Source organism: Drosophila erecta, unplaced genomic scaffold, assembly GCF_003286155.1.
Source record: "Drosophila erecta strain 14021-0224.00,06,07 unplaced genomic scaffold, DereRS2 tig00000055-arrow-pilon, whole genome shotgun sequence".
Classification (NCBI taxonomy): Eukaryota; Metazoa; Arthropoda; class Insecta; order Diptera; family Drosophilidae; genus Drosophila; species Drosophila erecta.
The window spans coordinates 7168919-7185650 of record NW_020825200.1 but is presented as its reverse complement, the minus strand read 5'-3'; the positions used below and the strand labels follow the sequence as shown (position 1 = coordinate 7185650).

The 16732-nt window shown below is 38.4% G+C and overlaps 1 protein-coding gene across 1 annotated transcript; it reads right to left on the bottom strand.

The window, feature by feature from the left end:
- Positions 1–16151: 16151 nt before the first annotated feature.
- LOC26526217 lies at positions 16152–16399 on the bottom strand. Its single transcript, XM_015159986.2, has 2 exons — positions 16302–16399; positions 16152–16229 (listed from the first exon to the last, which is right to left on the bottom strand). The coding sequence occupies exons 1-2, from the start codon at positions 16397–16399 to the stop codon at positions 16160–16162; spliced, it is 168 nt and encodes a 55-aa protein (XP_015015472.1). The 3' UTR covers positions 16152–16159.
- Between the last annotated feature and the right edge of the window lie 333 nt (positions 16400–16732).

The window sequence follows — 16732 nt, the reverse complement described above, 5'->3', positions numbered from 1 at the left end:
GCTTATCAGTTTATCACCAACACCTGAGCGCCGATTAATATATTCTGCATTACATGTACCCTTCATAAAGTGTCAAATAGCTGGAGTGGTTTACCATACTCCGCTTTACATATGTATAACGCTCGTATGGCGTCACTTCATCATAAGCTGGTGACAGTGTGTTGCAAGCTGGTGATAAATATTACACTCGTGATAATCTGAATAATGCGGAATACAGCGCATTATTCAAACTCACTTCAAAAAGGCACTTGAACTGACTTTTATGGCTTGAATTGGCTTTAGTGCAGAGGGCATCGAAAAAACGTAAGTGGTTGTGGATCCCAATCAACTCTATCGAAATTGCTGGTTACAATTTTTAATCGAATTCTCCCATCTCTTTGAGCCAGTAATTCCTTTTATTTTTGTCTAGCAAATTGTTCATGATTCCCAGCGGTGCATTTTTGCTTTGGGGGAGACTCGGACGTATTTTCCATCAAATTCGATGCATGAGCGATATGCAAACACGCATAAAAGTTATTAAGCTGCCGATGGCTACTGCTACGTTGCACCCAAAAATTGCCGCCGCGCCCTGGAACTAATGCCAATTTATGGGCGGATGGGTGGGAAGGTGGGTGACCACGGTGGACTCGCCAGCCATCACACCTGACCGCTCACCTGGCCCACTGCCCAATGTCATTATGCATAATTCTGATGTGTGGCCATTGCGTAAGCGACGTTGCGTGTGGAACGAAGCGACGCTTTCAAATTATGTCTAAATTGTTGGCCGGCAAACTGGGAGCTGTGGAGTTGTGGAGCCTTGGGTTGGCGGGGAGTGGCGCCTAATCGCCGCCAATTTGTTGACAGATTTGCATGCCTCCAGCGCACAAAGATCCCACCGTGGCCGTCACCTTAAACAAATGCCGCAAATTTCCGGCAAAGTGAAGACCCAGGACTGCGGCTCCGTTGTCCGGCCAGAGCAGCCCCCGAAGACAGCAGCGCCAGACAGCTAGTGCCACAAAAATTGGCCAAAAACCCACAACAGCCCACTCCGGATGTTTCACTCCTTGCGCATGCGCAGCTTGCACTGTACTAAAAAAGAAAAGCGAACTAAAAGAGCAGCCTGCCACGCGGCAAACGAGAGCAGCGTGTTTTCGTGCAACGTGTGGCAGCGTTGCGGCTTTTTCTTTGGCGGCCACTTGACCTGCACTTGGAATCGAATGCACTTCGCCCACCGCCAACAAGGATGCGGACGCACACTTTAAGAGATTAACATGCGGCGCCCATAACCATGGAAACCGAATGATTAAATGTGAAGTCAGTGGGATGGACGCGGGAAATAGTCTTGGATTGGCTCATGAGCATCAAAGATTAATGTAATCAACTCGCAAAAACTGATGTTTCAGTCATACAGCTTAAACTTAAATGTGTATAAGCAAAAGGGGTGGTAAAAATTAAAGTGAATCCAAGGCGATAAAGGGATTAGGTCACCGCGTTGCAGGCGTAAGTCATTAATATAAAATTACCTTTTAATAGGCTTTGTATCGATTTTCATCAGCCACCTGAAAGCAATTTGAGACATTTTTACTGGAAGCTGTGGGTAAGCCCACTTGCATAATTTGTTGGAAAGTCGGGTGATTTACTGTATTTACTGTACGACAAAAGCTGCCAAAATCATTGGTTAAATCTGCACTTGAGTCGATTTCAAAGAGCCGATTGTCGCATAATTAGAGAACAGATTGGCCAAGTCGCTGGCTCCAGAAGTAATTGGATAAGATTTGATTAAAATATTACATTTCTGGGAAAACTTAAAGCTTTTGATAATTGTTTGTCCCATCCAAAAGCCACCCACACCCATCACCCATCTTTCTGTCACGATTTCACTTCAACATTTCGCGAAAATGCACAACAAAACTTCGGCAAGAAATTCCGTGTGCAATTTCGATGGCTGAGGGGTTTTTGGGGGCTAAGACGATGACGTCCAACGTCGTTGCTCATTAAAAACTTTTAGCCAGTTCGAACTTTTGCGAGCCGGGAGATAAACAACAAGCAAGACAAGGCGAGGAGTGCAAATTATAAATGCACAAAGCAAAGAAAAAGGGCGCGAATTTATTTTTGTTCTATGTTGAACATGAAAACTGAAGCTGATGACTACATGATATAACAGTTTTGGGCCAAAGCGATTAGCTGCTACATACTCGTAAGTATGGAGATTTAAAACACAATGCAGCCAAGTAAACAACTATTAAATAAGAAAAAGGGAGTGACTTTAAGCCGATATAGATTGGTCGAGTGGCCCGAATGGCCCGGCGGAAAACAAGTGCATTGCGTATTTTAATCAAGGGAAAATTGTATTGAAAAATATTGTTAACAATAACAGGCAACAGCGACGGCATCGGTGGCGGTTGCATTTTTTAAATGACCCCACCGTACAGGCCAACATGTGACAGCCGTGGCGGCGACAATTAAAACTTTTTACTAGCATTCAAATTTTTCAATATAAACCGAACGTTCTCCGCGGCCATCGTGGCCGTAACTGACCGCCGCCTGGAACACAACGGCAATACAACAGGGGCAATACTATACACACGGCCGAACAAAAAGAGCCATAATAAAAAAATCAGCTGAAATAAAAGCAGTGGCAAGCAAAAGCCGCGACATTTCCATGCTGTGTAAAAGGGGAGGTGAGCTCCCGGAAAATGCGAAATGGAGACTGAGCCGGGTGGCGTGTGAGGTTCCACAGATCGTTGAAAGCGACATTAAAAAAAAATAAAAAACGAGAATGCGGCTTACTTCGAAAAGGCAAAGATTTAATACCCTTGTGTTTAAATGTTGTAGCTGTCAGTTTCTGATCGAGGGACTTTGGCAGGGCTGGAACCTTAAATATATTAACAGATTTCTCACAGAATCATTCACTTATCGAATTGTTATTGCTTGAAATGATAAAAAAACTTTTTATTTTAAGTTACCCATGTATTTTTGAACAGCATTTGATAGCTAAAATGTCCTGAAATATACTAACAGATTTCTCAAAGATTCACTCATTTCAGCTTGATTGTTAATGCTTAAATACTTGAAGAACGTTTTATTTGTAAAAACCAATATATTTTTGAATCATTTGGTATGGCAGAAAATCTGAAAAAGTCTGGAGTATGCGCGGAAAGGGTATAGAAGTACGTGCCTGTTCACGAGGAAAGTGCAGAAGGTCCGCCGCTGGGCATCTGCCAGTGCAATATTTGTCTATGAAAGGAAGCCGCGACGGTTGGATGGATGGAGGGGGAAGTGGTGGTGGTAGGCGGTACCAATATAATTCCACATCGGATGCATTTCAGTTGCTTAATACAGCTTTAAAAAATGCCGTAGCCGAGCAAGCGAAATATTTAATTGATGAATGGGGGGAATTGCTGATGCTTTAGTGCTAAATAAAAAGTGTTTGTTCTTTAATAAAAATGCTTTTGGGGCGCTGTATTTTATGAAAATATTTTAAGACAATACGAGTATATGCAGAATACTGAATTCATCTTAAAAAGTGTATAATTGTTTAAGCCACAACTACTCGGAATAAAGCCATCAAGCAAAATCCGTTTCACTCCCAGCAACTCGCTTTGACAGCAAACAGGCAGGAATACAATGTGTCAAAAAGTTTTCCGCCAACTTTTAAGGTTCGGAAAACTTATCTGGGACTTGGCCGCATTAAAGTCCAAAATATTGTGTATATTTTTTTATTTCAAAAATAGCCATGAATTATTTAGAATTTAATCCAAAAGCATTGCCGAAAACGGGTCGATGCTGCTCGGTGCCCGCAGTGGGGCCTTGAAGATGCAGTTTTCTTTTATTTTTTTTGTGTTGTTTTGCCCTGCAAAAAAACAGCCCAAGCAGAAGCTACAACAAATTGTGGCCAAGTTTTCTAGCGCAGAGCCAAACACAGGAGCATAGAAAATGACACAATAAACACTGAACGCATATAAAGGACATTCGAGTTCATTTGTTCGGCGCGTTTGTGGCGGCCCATGGTTAAAAGGATGTTAAGGGGGGCGGCTGGGCAGTGGGGGCAGTGGGCGTGGCGCTCTGGGTCGACTGGTGCATTGTGGAGCCCATTGTTGTTTTTGTTAAAAACAATGCCACGACGCCGGCACCGAAAAATGGCTGCAACAAACTTTTCGCAAACTATACAATTGCATAAAATCGTAAAAAATTTATAGGGAATACATGTGCTCTGGGGGAGAAATGAACAACAACCACAGGCGCAGCAAATAGCAATTGTTGCCATTGCAATGGAGAAGTTGAAAAACGAGAAAATGCAAGCAAAAACCAAACAAAAAATGGGAAAACGGGTTTAACTACATAGGCGACTGTGTAATTGCGCCGAACAGCCAAAAAACAACAATCGGGCAAATAAAAGACCTGAAAATAAATACATTTGAGTCAATAAAGGGTAAAGTTGTTAAAAAGATTAAAAGAACACTTTAACTGATATCGGTTTTCATAGCCGCCGAATGTGTTTAAAACATCTATAATATTAAATTAGTTGCGGTCTAGGCCATTGAAAGTTTTCCCGTTTTAGGTTTGTTTTAGACCTGTGGGTGTTTTGAAAGCTTTATGTATTGACTCAAAGGCAAATAGCTAAATTCGGTGGCTTGCGTTTTTTCTAGAATTTGGCATTCACGTTTTTTTTCGACCCAAGTCATGGCCTTTAAAATAGCCCTAAGACACTTTTTTGTCGCACTTTTTACATTTATCATTCACGGAAGCTATTGGCTTGGCATCAGTCGGAGTTTTACGTCATTCATCATTCACATTCACCCCATTCATAAATTTTTTTTGCCAACTTTGGGCGAGCCACCTCCGTGTTTTCGAGGCTCCCAGCAGCCTAAACACTATATTTGTGTTGTACTTGGTTCTAGCTGAGAAAAACTGCAAATGAACTTGGCCCGAGTAGAGATACAGGAGTGGTAAGAGGTTTTCTTTTTTTCCTTTTTAGCAGACCTCTCTTTTGGCCACACCGCATTTTCCGGCTTAGCCATGGCTCTCTTTCTACTCTACGTGTATTCCCATTGTTTGACACCTTCTTTTTTCGTTTTTTTTCGGCATGCTAACCGAAAATATAACGCCCGGCACGTTAAGCCAATATTTTGCGGCAGCTAAAAGTTATTCAAAGCTCTGCGGTGGACTGGGTTTCGTTTCGTTGAAGTTTTTCACGCTTCTCGCGCGAGTTAGCGAAATAAAAACAATTAACCCCAGCGAGTTGAATCGGGACAACTGGAACCACCAGAATAACTATGACCATCACCACCACCACCACCACCCACATCTTAGCCAATTTACACTGCTGGCGAAAAAGTGGCATAGAGTTGGTCACCCACATTGACTCGACACAGATTTTCACGCCTTTTTTTTACATTTTCCCGGACAGCAGGCTCTTTTTGTGCGCGGTGGGTGGCTAGTTTTCTTTTTTCACTCACAGCCACATGCATTTTTTTACCGCTGACAGGTCAGCTACAAGAGCAGGGTCACAGAACTGTAATTATACCGAAAGGTGAAGATAGCTGATGAATGCAACGGTTAATGAGCTTAAACATTTAAATAAAATACATGAAAATATACATAATCATAGCTGATTGCATTTCTTGCAAGAAAATGCTGTTGGCTTATTTATGCTTATTTTAATGCTTAAATATTAAACGTGTTCTTAAACAAACTTGACCGAAAACAAGCTTTAATGAAATGCTTTTCAATTTCTCCCCGCAAAGCCCAATTCCATTCACAGCCACATTCAGGCTTCGCCGTGCAAATTAGGATTAAATTCCCGAGCGGAAGGTTGTAAAAATACGTTTTAATTGAGACGTATGACGTGTACGTACGTTTTTGGAGCCAGACAGTTGCCAAAGAGCCGGCTGAAAACGCGAGCAAAAAATTGCCACTGATTCTGGGCGGGCATCAGTATCAGTATCAAGTCTAATGAGCTTACCCACGGCACATGTAATTCAAATTGAGTCCACTTGTGTGCAAAATGAGCTCGAAATGCTCTGCACATCGAGTGGGGCGTAGTTGAATGGGGGCGTGGCACTGTATTGGTGGTTGGGATGCGCCGACTGCCTTCATCGCCCGTTGAGCTAAATGAATAAACTTTTTCCGCTGCACACTCTTTGGGCGGTAAATAGTGTTAAAGTTCACACACATTTGATTTGTTTTTTTCCTTCCGCTTCCGCTTTCGTTTTGCTTTTAATTTTTTGTGTTTTTTTGTTTTGTTTGGCATTTGAATATATTTTTATTTCAGTCGCTTACTCTGCAGAAGGGCAGAAGCGCAGACCCGCCTCCTTTATTCACAGTCACTTGACTGTTTTTTAGCATTCACAAATTTTTTGACAACATTTGTTCCTCGCAAAATAGTTTTTCCATTATGGCGTTATACACACACTCGCACACACACACACACACATTGGATGGCTTCTATAAAGTAGCCGAAACAACAAAAGTGTAAATTAGCTTTTGGCTGTTGTTGACGTTGTTGGGTTTTTGGGCTCTCCGGCTGTGGAAACGGCAGCTTCTGTTCGAGGGAAAACTTTGTCATTCGGTTTTAATAAAAACACTTACACAATCACACTCGCCCTCGCACTCGCTCAAATGCACTTGCACTTGCACCAGCACACTCGCACTCACATTCACACACATTGCCTCATGTGGCACTTCATTTGCGCCGCTGCAAGTGGGAAAAGTTCGCTTCAAGGGTTTTTGGGGTTATTTTTCGCCATCAGCTTTATTTAGATTGCAAGGTTTTTGGGTGATGGAGGCTACTCCTGCTCCTGCTCCTGCTCCACCTACAGATCCTGCTCCTGGTGGCAGAAACCTGCTCTCGACACGCCATCGCCAGCACGGCCTTCTTCGCCAGCCGCAAAGTTTATTTAAAAATTAAAAACGTTCGGAGGTCCTTGAAATGGCGGTTACTATACGAGTAGAATAAATGACTTGCTAAATACCTACATAACATATGGGCTTTGAATAGAGCACTAAGAACTTGGGCCATTCGAATGAGAGACTCTGAATAGTTATGATTACTTACGTTTACCAAATCCAAATAAGTACCAATACTAGAGTATATGAAGCATATGTGATTTTATTACTAAGAAACGCATAACTTTAGCTCTTGAAAATGTCATCGGTTCAATCTTGATTCAGACTATCAATGTAATTCAATTATTATCAATGAAATACGCCTCAGGCGGAGAAAGTTAAGTGATTCAATAAACGAAATACATGTTAATTTCTATAATAATGAATATGGACAATATGTGCTTTTGGAGTCAAATTGGTCAATATTTACGATAAAATCCATGCAAACACTTTATCTTACCTACATTATTGTGAGGCTGCACTAGGCGGTATTGTTTATAATTCAAATAATTAGACACTGTCGCAGCTTGTGAGGCCATCTATTTAAGTTGGTTAAAGGCAAATGGACGGCTTTGGACGGAAGATACCTGCTGAGAATTGTCAACTCTCACCTGAGCTCAACTGTCAGGTGTCCAAATTGATTGAATAGTCGCCGCAACTGGGTAGGTGTGTGCTTTTTGTCTAGCCTACTGATGTTTGTATTTACAAAATGCAATCAAGATCGGATCGATTGTATGTACTCGTATGTAGGATTTGTGCACCAGCGAAATTGAAAATGTCGCGCCACTTCGCCCTATTTTTCACTATAGTGCTGGAAAATAAAATTCCACGATTTGTTGGTGCGTAAATCTGCAACCAAAGCAGCAACGCTTAAAACAACAAAAGCGGCGTGGCAACAACAATATGACTCTGGCCAAAAGCAGCTGTTCGTGTGCTGGCTCAAAGGATTTGTGCAGGATTTTGGCATAACGACAAAAACGAAGCGCTGCGAATAACAAAAAAAAACAAAAAAACCAGCCAGCTAACTGCAAACAAAAAAAAAATACATACAAAAAATAGCGAGAACAAGGAAAAGGAGAAGTGGAACTTTTTGGAAATTAAATTTCGCCCGTAGATGCTGCAGCTCACTGGAGTGGCTGGCTAAGCGAATTTTCCCGCCGCACCCAAGTTGAGCCTGGTGGCGCCTCACCCCTCCCCTCCCCCTTCCTTCCACAACTTGCGTGGCGAAATTTTGACAGAATTTCAAATTGAAAATGACAAACATTTTGGCTGAGGCAAGCGCCAAATCGGTTATCAGCATTATTTCCAATAAAAGAAAGGAGGAATTCATTTAATAAAATTGGTTCATGAACAAAATAAATAACTATTTCTGCTGTACAATAAACAGGGAAATGCGCAACATGAGGCAGTCAGAATGGACCAGTATTATGAGCGTTTTAGAGATATTAAGGGTTTAATATTTATTATTTATTATTATAAATTATAATTTTTAAATTATTATGATATGTATTAGGAAACAACATAGAATGCTATAGTCGAGTTCCCCGACGAGAAATTTCAACATTTTCTGGAATATCGGTAGAAATTGAAATATAAATATAGAAGAATATACAAAAAAATTAAAAAAAAATAAATTTTTAAATTTGAATGCAGATTTTTAGAGAATTGCTCAAGAAACATTTAGAGGTATGCCACTTCAAATCCGATTAAAATAAATTGAGTTATGGTGTATAGAACTTCAGCGAATTGACATTTTTTAATTTCTTTGAATTTCTAGAACATCATAGATCGAAAAAATTAAAAAAAATTAATTTCTAAATTTGAATGCAGATTTTTTGAGAATTGCTCCAGAATATTTAGAGGTATGCCACTTCAAAATCCGATGGGTATAAGTTGAGTTATGGAGTATAGAACTTCAGCCTTGGAACATTTTTAATTTTTTTGAATTTCTACATCAGAAAAAATACAAAAAATTTAAAAAAAAAAATACATTTTTAAATTTGAATGCAGATTTTTAGAGAATTGCTCCAGAAACATTTAGAGGTATGCCACTTCAAAATCCGATGGGTATAAGTTGAGTTATGGAGTATTGAACTTCAGCCTTGGGACATTTTTTAATTTTTAATCAAAAAAAATTAAAAAAAAATTAAAAAAAATAAATTTTTAAATTTGAATGCAGATTTTTAGAGAATTGCTCCAGAAACATTTAGAGGTATGCCACTTCAAAATCCGATGGGTATAAGATGAGTTATGGAGTATTGAACTTCAGCCTTGGGACATTTTTTAATTTTTTTGAATGTCTACATCAAAAAAATTTAAAAAAAATTAAAAAAAATAAATTTTTAAATTTGAATGCAGATTTTTAGAGAATTGCTCCAGAAACATTTAGAGGTATGCCACTTCAAAATCCGATGAGGATAAGTTGAGTTATGGAGTATAAAACTTTAGCCTTGGGGTATTTTTTAATTTTTTTGAATTTCTACATCAGAAAAATTACAAAAAAAAGTAAAAAAAATTAATTTTTTAATTTGAATGCAGATTTTTAGAGAATTGCTCCAGAAACATTTAGAGGTATGCCACTTCAAAATCCGATGAGGATAAGTTGAGTTATGGAGTATAGAACTTTAGCCTTGGGGTATTTTTTTGAATTTCTACATCAGAAAAATGACAAAAAAAGTAAAAAAAAATAAATTTTTAAATTTGAATGCAGATTTTTAGAGAATTGCTCCAGAAACATTTAGAGGTATGCCACTTCAAAATCCGATGAGGATAACTTGAGTTATGGAGTATAAAACTTTAGCCTTGAGGTATTTTTTAATTTTTTTGAATTTCTACATCAGAAAAATTACAAAAAAATTAAAAAAAAATGAATTTCTAAATTTGAATGCAGATTCTTAGAGAATTGCGCCTGAAACATTTAGAGGTATGCCACTTCAAAATCCGATGAGGATAAGTTGAGTTATGGAGTATAGAACTTCAACCTTGGGACATTTTTTAATTTCTATGAATTTCTACAACATTATACATCAGAAAAATTACAACAAAAATTTAAAAAAATAAATTTCTAAATTTGAATGCACATTTTTAGAGAATTGCTCCAGAAACATTTAGAGGTATGCCACTTCAAAATCCGATGAGGATAAGTTGAGTTATGGAGTATAGAACTTTAGCCTTGGGGTATTTTTTAATTTTTTTGAATTTCTACATCAGAAAAATGACATAAAAAGTAAAAAAAAATAAATTTTTAAATTTGAATGCAGATTTTTAGAGAATTGCTCCAGAAACATTTAGAGGTATGCCACTTCCAAATCCGATGAGTATAAGTTGAGTTATGGAGTATAGAACTTTAGCCTTGGGGTATTTTTTTGAATTTCTACATCAGAAAAATGACAAAAAAAGTAAAAAAAAATAAATTTTTAAATTTGAATGCAGATTTTTAGAGAATTGCTCCAGAAACATTTAGAGGTATGCCACTTCAAAATCCGATGAGGATAACTTGAGTTATGGAGTATAAAACTTTAGCCTTGAGGTATTTTTTAATTTTTTTGAATTTCTACATCAGAAAAATTACAAAAAAATTAAAAAAAAATGAATTTCTAAATTTGAATGCAGATTCTTAGAGAATTGCGCCTGAAACATTTAGAGGTATGCCACTTCAAAATCCGATGAGGATAAGTTGAGTTATGGAGTATAGAACTTCAACCTTGGGACATTTTTTAATTTCTATGAATTTCTACAACATTATACATCAGAAAAATTACAACAAAAATTAAAAAAAATAAATTTCTAAATTTGAATGCACATTTTTAGAGAATTGCTCCAGAAACATTTAGAGGTATGCCACTTCAAAATCCGATGAGGATAAGTTGAGTTATGGAGTATAGAACTTTAGCCTTGGGGTATTTTTTAATTTTTTTGAATTTCTACATCAGAAAAATGACATAAAAAGTAAAAAAAAATAAATTTTTAAATTTGAATGCAGATTTTTAGAGAATTGCTCCAGAAACATTTAGAGGTATGCCACTTCCAAATCCGATGAGTATAAGTTGAGTTATGGAGTATAGAACTTTAGCCTTGGGGTATTTTTTTGAATTTCTACATCAGAAAAATGACAAAAAAAGTAAAAAAAAATAAATTTTTAAATTTGAATGCAGATTTTTAGAGAATTGCTCCAGAAACATTTAGAGGTATGCCACTTCCAAATCCGATGAGTATAAGTTGAGTTATGGAGTATAGAACTTTAGCCTTGGGGTATTTTTTTGAATTTCTACATCAGAAAAATGACAAAAAAAGTAAAAAAAAATAAATTTTTAAATTTGAATGCAGATTTTTAGAGAATTGCTCCAGAAACATTTAGAGGTATGCCACTTCAAAATCCGATGGGTATAAGTTGAGTTATGGAGTATAGAACTTCAGCTTTGGGACATTTTTTAATTTTTTTGAATTTCTACATCAGAAAAATGACAAAAAAAGTAAAAAAAAATCAATTTCTAAATTTGAATGCAGATTCTTAGAGAATTGCTCCAGAAACATTTAGAGGTATGCCACTTCAAAATCCGATGGGTATAAGTTGAGTTATGGAGTATAGAACTTCAGCTTTGGGACATTTTTTAATTTTTTTGAATTTCTACATCAGAAAAATGACAAAAAAAGTAAAAAAAAATAAATTTTTAAATTTGAATGCAGATTTTTAGAGAATTGCTCCAGAAACATTTAGAGGTATGACACTTCAAAATCCGATGGGTATAAGTTGAGTTATGGTGTATAGAACTTCACCAGTGGACATTTTTTAATTTCTTTGAATTTCTACAAAAAAAATTCTGTAAATATTAAAAAAAAATAAAAGTTGTGGTTTGTTTGGTTTGTTGAAACTATTTTTGGCAAATCTATAGAAATTTAAAAGACTATCAAAAAAGTACACAAATATTACAAAATTTACAATGTTCATACGGACATGGCCAGATTGACTCGGCTGTTGATCCTGATCACGAATATATATACTTTATATGGTCGGAAACGCTTCCTTCTGCCTGTTACATACTTTTCAACGAATCTAGTATACCCTTTTACTCTACGCGTAAATGGTATAAAAACTAAATTTTTATTTTAGCAGTTAAAAGTAGTGGATGATTTATGGACTCATTTATGAGAATTTCTCTGAAAATATCTGATCGTAAATTGTGGTGTTGAAACCGTATAGAAATAAAGCACACTGCTTAACCCAAACGATAAAAAGTATAAGATTGCTAAAATATTGCCATTACCTAGAATGCGATTTGTTCGAAGTTCCAATAATCGAGAATACTGGTTTGTATTTGATCGGTTCGTGTGTGGAAATAAGAAATAAGAAATATACCCACAGTTTAGTTTACTAATCGCACACACCTGGCGAAGGACTCGCAATTTATTCTCGGCCTCCTCCTGGCTTGCAGAACAGAACAGGCCAGTCCGTCTGTCGTCTGTGTCTGTCACCTTTCCGCCCAGTGGCGTCTGGGCCATTTCGATTTGGGCTCTGATGCGATCCCAGTGATAGATGTACACAATTTTGCCCATTTGCATACATACGAGCGAGTGTTGTAGTCAAACCAAAGCGAAACGCACTGGGGATTGGGTGGTGGGAGGTAGAGTCTGCAGAAGATAAGTTGAAACCAGCAAAATGATTTTCATTTCAATTATTTATTGATTGATTTGCAATTTGTAACCGACCAAAATGCTGCACACCTGCACATATGTGTACACTGTACATATCAATCGACTTTCCACAGAATTGATGGCATGGGCGGTATTGCTGTGTGTGGGTGTGTGGGCGTGGCAGAAAAAAATTTACAAACCTGCGACTGTATGTGTTGGCAATTTTGTGCTGCTATGTTTGCCGGAGCTGCGCGCATATTTAATTGAAAATGTTACCGCATTTATGAAATTGTCAATATGCAATACAAACACACCCCAATGCCGCACGCACACAAATATGCAGGTGTTGACGACATACATTTGACATATTTACATACAATTAGTTTGTGACATTTCTGCGCAAAAACGAAAATGTAAATTTCCCCCACCACACACAAACACACACACACACAACCGCAATGGAAAAAACGCTGTACACACACACAAAAAAGAAATCAACAAACAAATTGAAATGGTAAAAGTGGCTGCAGCGTAGAAACTTTTATGGTTTTCTCGTCGCCACCAACAAGAATGCGAAGGAAAACAAATTTTCGGAAAAATGCATAAATAATATATGCATGTATTAGCATAGATCGGTAGCCATTCAATTAGCGTGTGTAATAATAATTGAATCGTTTCCCAGCCTAAAATAAACTGAAAATATGTGCCATGTTTAACAACAAGCTTGTAAACGTTTTAATGATGCTTTTTGTTGGCCAGCTGATGAATAAAAGCTTCTTAAACCTTTCCCAAACTCTGGAATTAAACTCGCTTTCGACGCTTTTATTTGAAACATTTAATAAAGTCATCAAAAACCTTTTTTTTATGTCGTTCAAATATTCCGTATAATTCAAATATTATCGTTTTTATCATGCCATTGCCAGCATATTTTGCCAGCATATTTTGCTTGGGCCCTAATTTAGCGGAAACATATTTTAAATTAATTGATTTATCTTTTATCTATTGCCAGCAAGACAGCCTTCTTGGCATCGGAATTATGAAGCTTAGGTACTTGTATCCCAAGAAATGTTTTGTCTACTTTGAAATACCGAAACGACATGTGATATTTGCAAGCGTAATCCTCTCATTTTACCTAATCTACAGTTTGGCTGAAATCGGCATTGCTTATTCCAGTACCAAGGGAATCCGCATAAAAGGAATTGGTTCTGGTTTCCAACCTCTTGGCCTGCACTACGTACGGACTTGGGCACTTGAATGTTTTCCTGGCTATTTCCTTACAGCTCATGAGCCCAGCTCTGCATCCTTTAATTGGGTTGAGGTTGAGTTCTCGCTGTCTCAAGCCATAACACCACAACAACAAGTCCAAAATCCCGCCTGTTGCCCCTCTACTGTTGGCCTTATTAAATTTACAATTGCATGGATTATGTCAGAACTCTGACAGCGTTAAGAAGCTCAGCTGAGGCTCAATGTAGTCACTCTACTTCGATTTTTGCTGCCAGCCTCCTCGACTTGGGCCCCTCCAGATCCTTCGATGCGATGGATGGCATGGAGAGCCATCCTAAAGAGCTTTAAATGCCAATCAGGACTTTGCCGTGATTGTCTGTGTGTGGGGCAAATGTTTGTGGCATTGGAGTGGGGCAAAGCGCCAGAGAACATCTACAATCTCGACCTCGGCCAGTTGATAATTAATAAATTTCTTGCTTCAGCTTAAGCCCAGCACGCTTTGGCAGTGTGTACTTACTTATATGTGTATTTCGTCCTTATATGTTTCTCGGCTTATGTGTTTTATTTTGCGCACATAAGTTGTTCAAATGGGTACTTGATCGCTGATAAGGCGCTTGTCGCTGCATTTTCTGCACATTTTCTTCCATAATACATTTAAAATTACAAAAAAATGTCCTTTGAACAATGCAGCATGAAGATTTCAATACAATTTCAAGGACTAAAATATTTTTTGTCAATTGAAATTGTTTTTGGTGATACTGAAGTGTATGTTTCTACACAGTGCAAGGCACTGCTGTATCTCGCTTTTATATGTCTCTTTTGAGGTTGTCGCATATGGAACCGCACAATTTTGCGGCGCTTGTCATTTGTCTCACGTTTCTTAATTAGCTGCAGGATAATGGGCTTCGTGCACATATCGCTGGCAAACAAAAAGAAAATTCGGTTCCACTGCGCACGAATCGCTGCTACGCGTCACCTCGAATATGCAGTGGAAAATGTTTTTCCCAATTAATCGCAAAATAATTGAAATATTTCATTAAAAACTGAGCGCTGAGACGCAGAGTCGCTGAAAGACATAACTTTCTTCCAAAAATTCGACGCAACACTGTGAAGTGAAAGGGGGAAATTCGAGACAGGATTATAAATCAATTTGTGAAAGCCCAACAGGAGTTACCGAGAAAGTAACGGAAACAAAACATAATCGGAAAAAAGAAAAGTGAGCGAAAAAGTTTACCCAAATTACCGACTTAAATCTGGTTTTCATTCCCAATCTTTTTTCAGCTCCCGCCAGCATTTACTTCCTATATATAGCATGCTATATATCCAATATGCACATACGTACATAAGTCTGTCGGCTTAGGCGTTGCTGATTTGTTTGCTTGCCATTAGGTTTTCCTTCTCCTGGCTATTGAATTTCATTGTGCTGTTCCCGGTGCCGTAATAAATTTAATATGGGTCATTTGTATGACATTGTATCTGCCATCCCACTTGCTCCCCAAATCTTCAACTTCACCCCCTGCTCTTGTATTCCCTTTCACCCTAAGCCAGCTACCTTTTTCTCTTGCCATTTTCTTCTTTTTCGGTCATTTCCCATCGTCTATCACACTGTATATGTTTTTGCGGTGACCGTCGCAGGTCGATTAAAGGATTCGTTTCCAATAATTGATTGCAAACTAGAATCTGGGGGAAATAAATCATAGAAATGTCGGTCATGCTGAAAGCAAATTTAATTTTTCAAAACTACGTTTCAAACGTTCTAATAAAGGCTTTGCGGTATAATTGTAACTATGTTTAGAAAAATATGCTTATGAAAGGGAAACCTTTTGGTTTTTGATGAGTTTTCAATCAAAGTATATCAAAGTATATTTCAAATGGGAAAGTCAATACGCTTTCCAAGCTGAGTGAACTTTTAAAATCTGCCAAAATATATATAAGTAGAGTCCACAATGGTAAAGAGACTTTTGAATCTTTCCTTTTTGATAGCTTTGCCACCTTTTGATTGTTATTTGACAACTTTTGCGCCTCCCCTCGCTGTGAATTTCGGCCGTGTCCTGTTTTGCCTGCGCTTCATCTTCTGTTTTTCCCATCGCTGTCGTCGGCGTTGCTGCTAATTCTGTTTTTGCTTGGGTTATTTGGCCAAAGCGCAAAAAAGGAGCGTTGGGCAAAAACCAGGAGAAGGCCCAGCTACAAAAGGCGCAACAAAGCGTGAGCTGACGGGGGCGTGGCTGGGCGGTGGGGGGCGCCCCCCTTCAGCCCGCCACTGCGTCCCTTTTACTTGTCTTTCTGCCAATGACATGTTGCAAATTAAAAAAGGGTATATGCCTGAACAATCTTGGTTGCGGTTGCCCTCTGTCGACACAGAAGAGTTTTCGGGGTCGTGCCCTGGCCAAAGTCCAGAGTCCAGAGTCCAAAGACCAGAAAGGCCGGTAACAGTATTTTAATGATGCCCGTTTCTTGTTTTCCACCCTGTCGTCGTGGTTTTGGCCGCACCAAATTCCGACCAAAAATAAAAAGTCCAAAAAAAGCGGCAAAGAAACAATCAACAATATACATAATTTGATGACAAACCATTTGAGCGCCAAGTTGAGTCTCTGCTATTTAAAGTTATTGCCGGAAAGCTCTTGAACTTTGGAGGCCGACCAGCTATGCTGGCTGTTTTAAAGAGCCCAAAAGGCATGGGAAATATGCCTGCGAAAACATCAACAGCAGCTCAAAACTTCTTAGTTAGCATTTTAAGCTTTTCCCTTCTTCCCAGGAATTTTCCCCCGGCTGCGCGTACTGCGCGTATAGTGGAGAGTGACTAGAGAGACCGGCAGGTTGGTAAGTGGAATTTAATAAATGTTCCCTTTTTAACTTTACTTAACATTACTTTGAAGTTATTCCTTGGCTTACTTCGCCAACATCCAGAGCCAAAGCCGCACCCCAAAATGTGAGCTAGAAATCTGTCCCCACAAAAATGGGGCCAAAAACCATCTAAGCAGTCATTCGTTCATTGATTACCACTCATTAC

What these genes read in the sequence shown, in the direction of transcription:
- LOC26526217 (XM_015159986.2), bottom strand. Translation starts at nt 16,399, where the DNA reads ATGCCTTTTGGGCTCTTTAAAACAGCCAGCATAGCTGGTCGGCCTCCA. An exon ending in AATAGCAGAGACTCAACTTG is followed by an intron (nt 16,230 to 16,301) that starts GCGCTCAAATGG and finishes TTGGACTTTTTA; the next exon opens with TTTTTGGTCGGAATTTGGTG.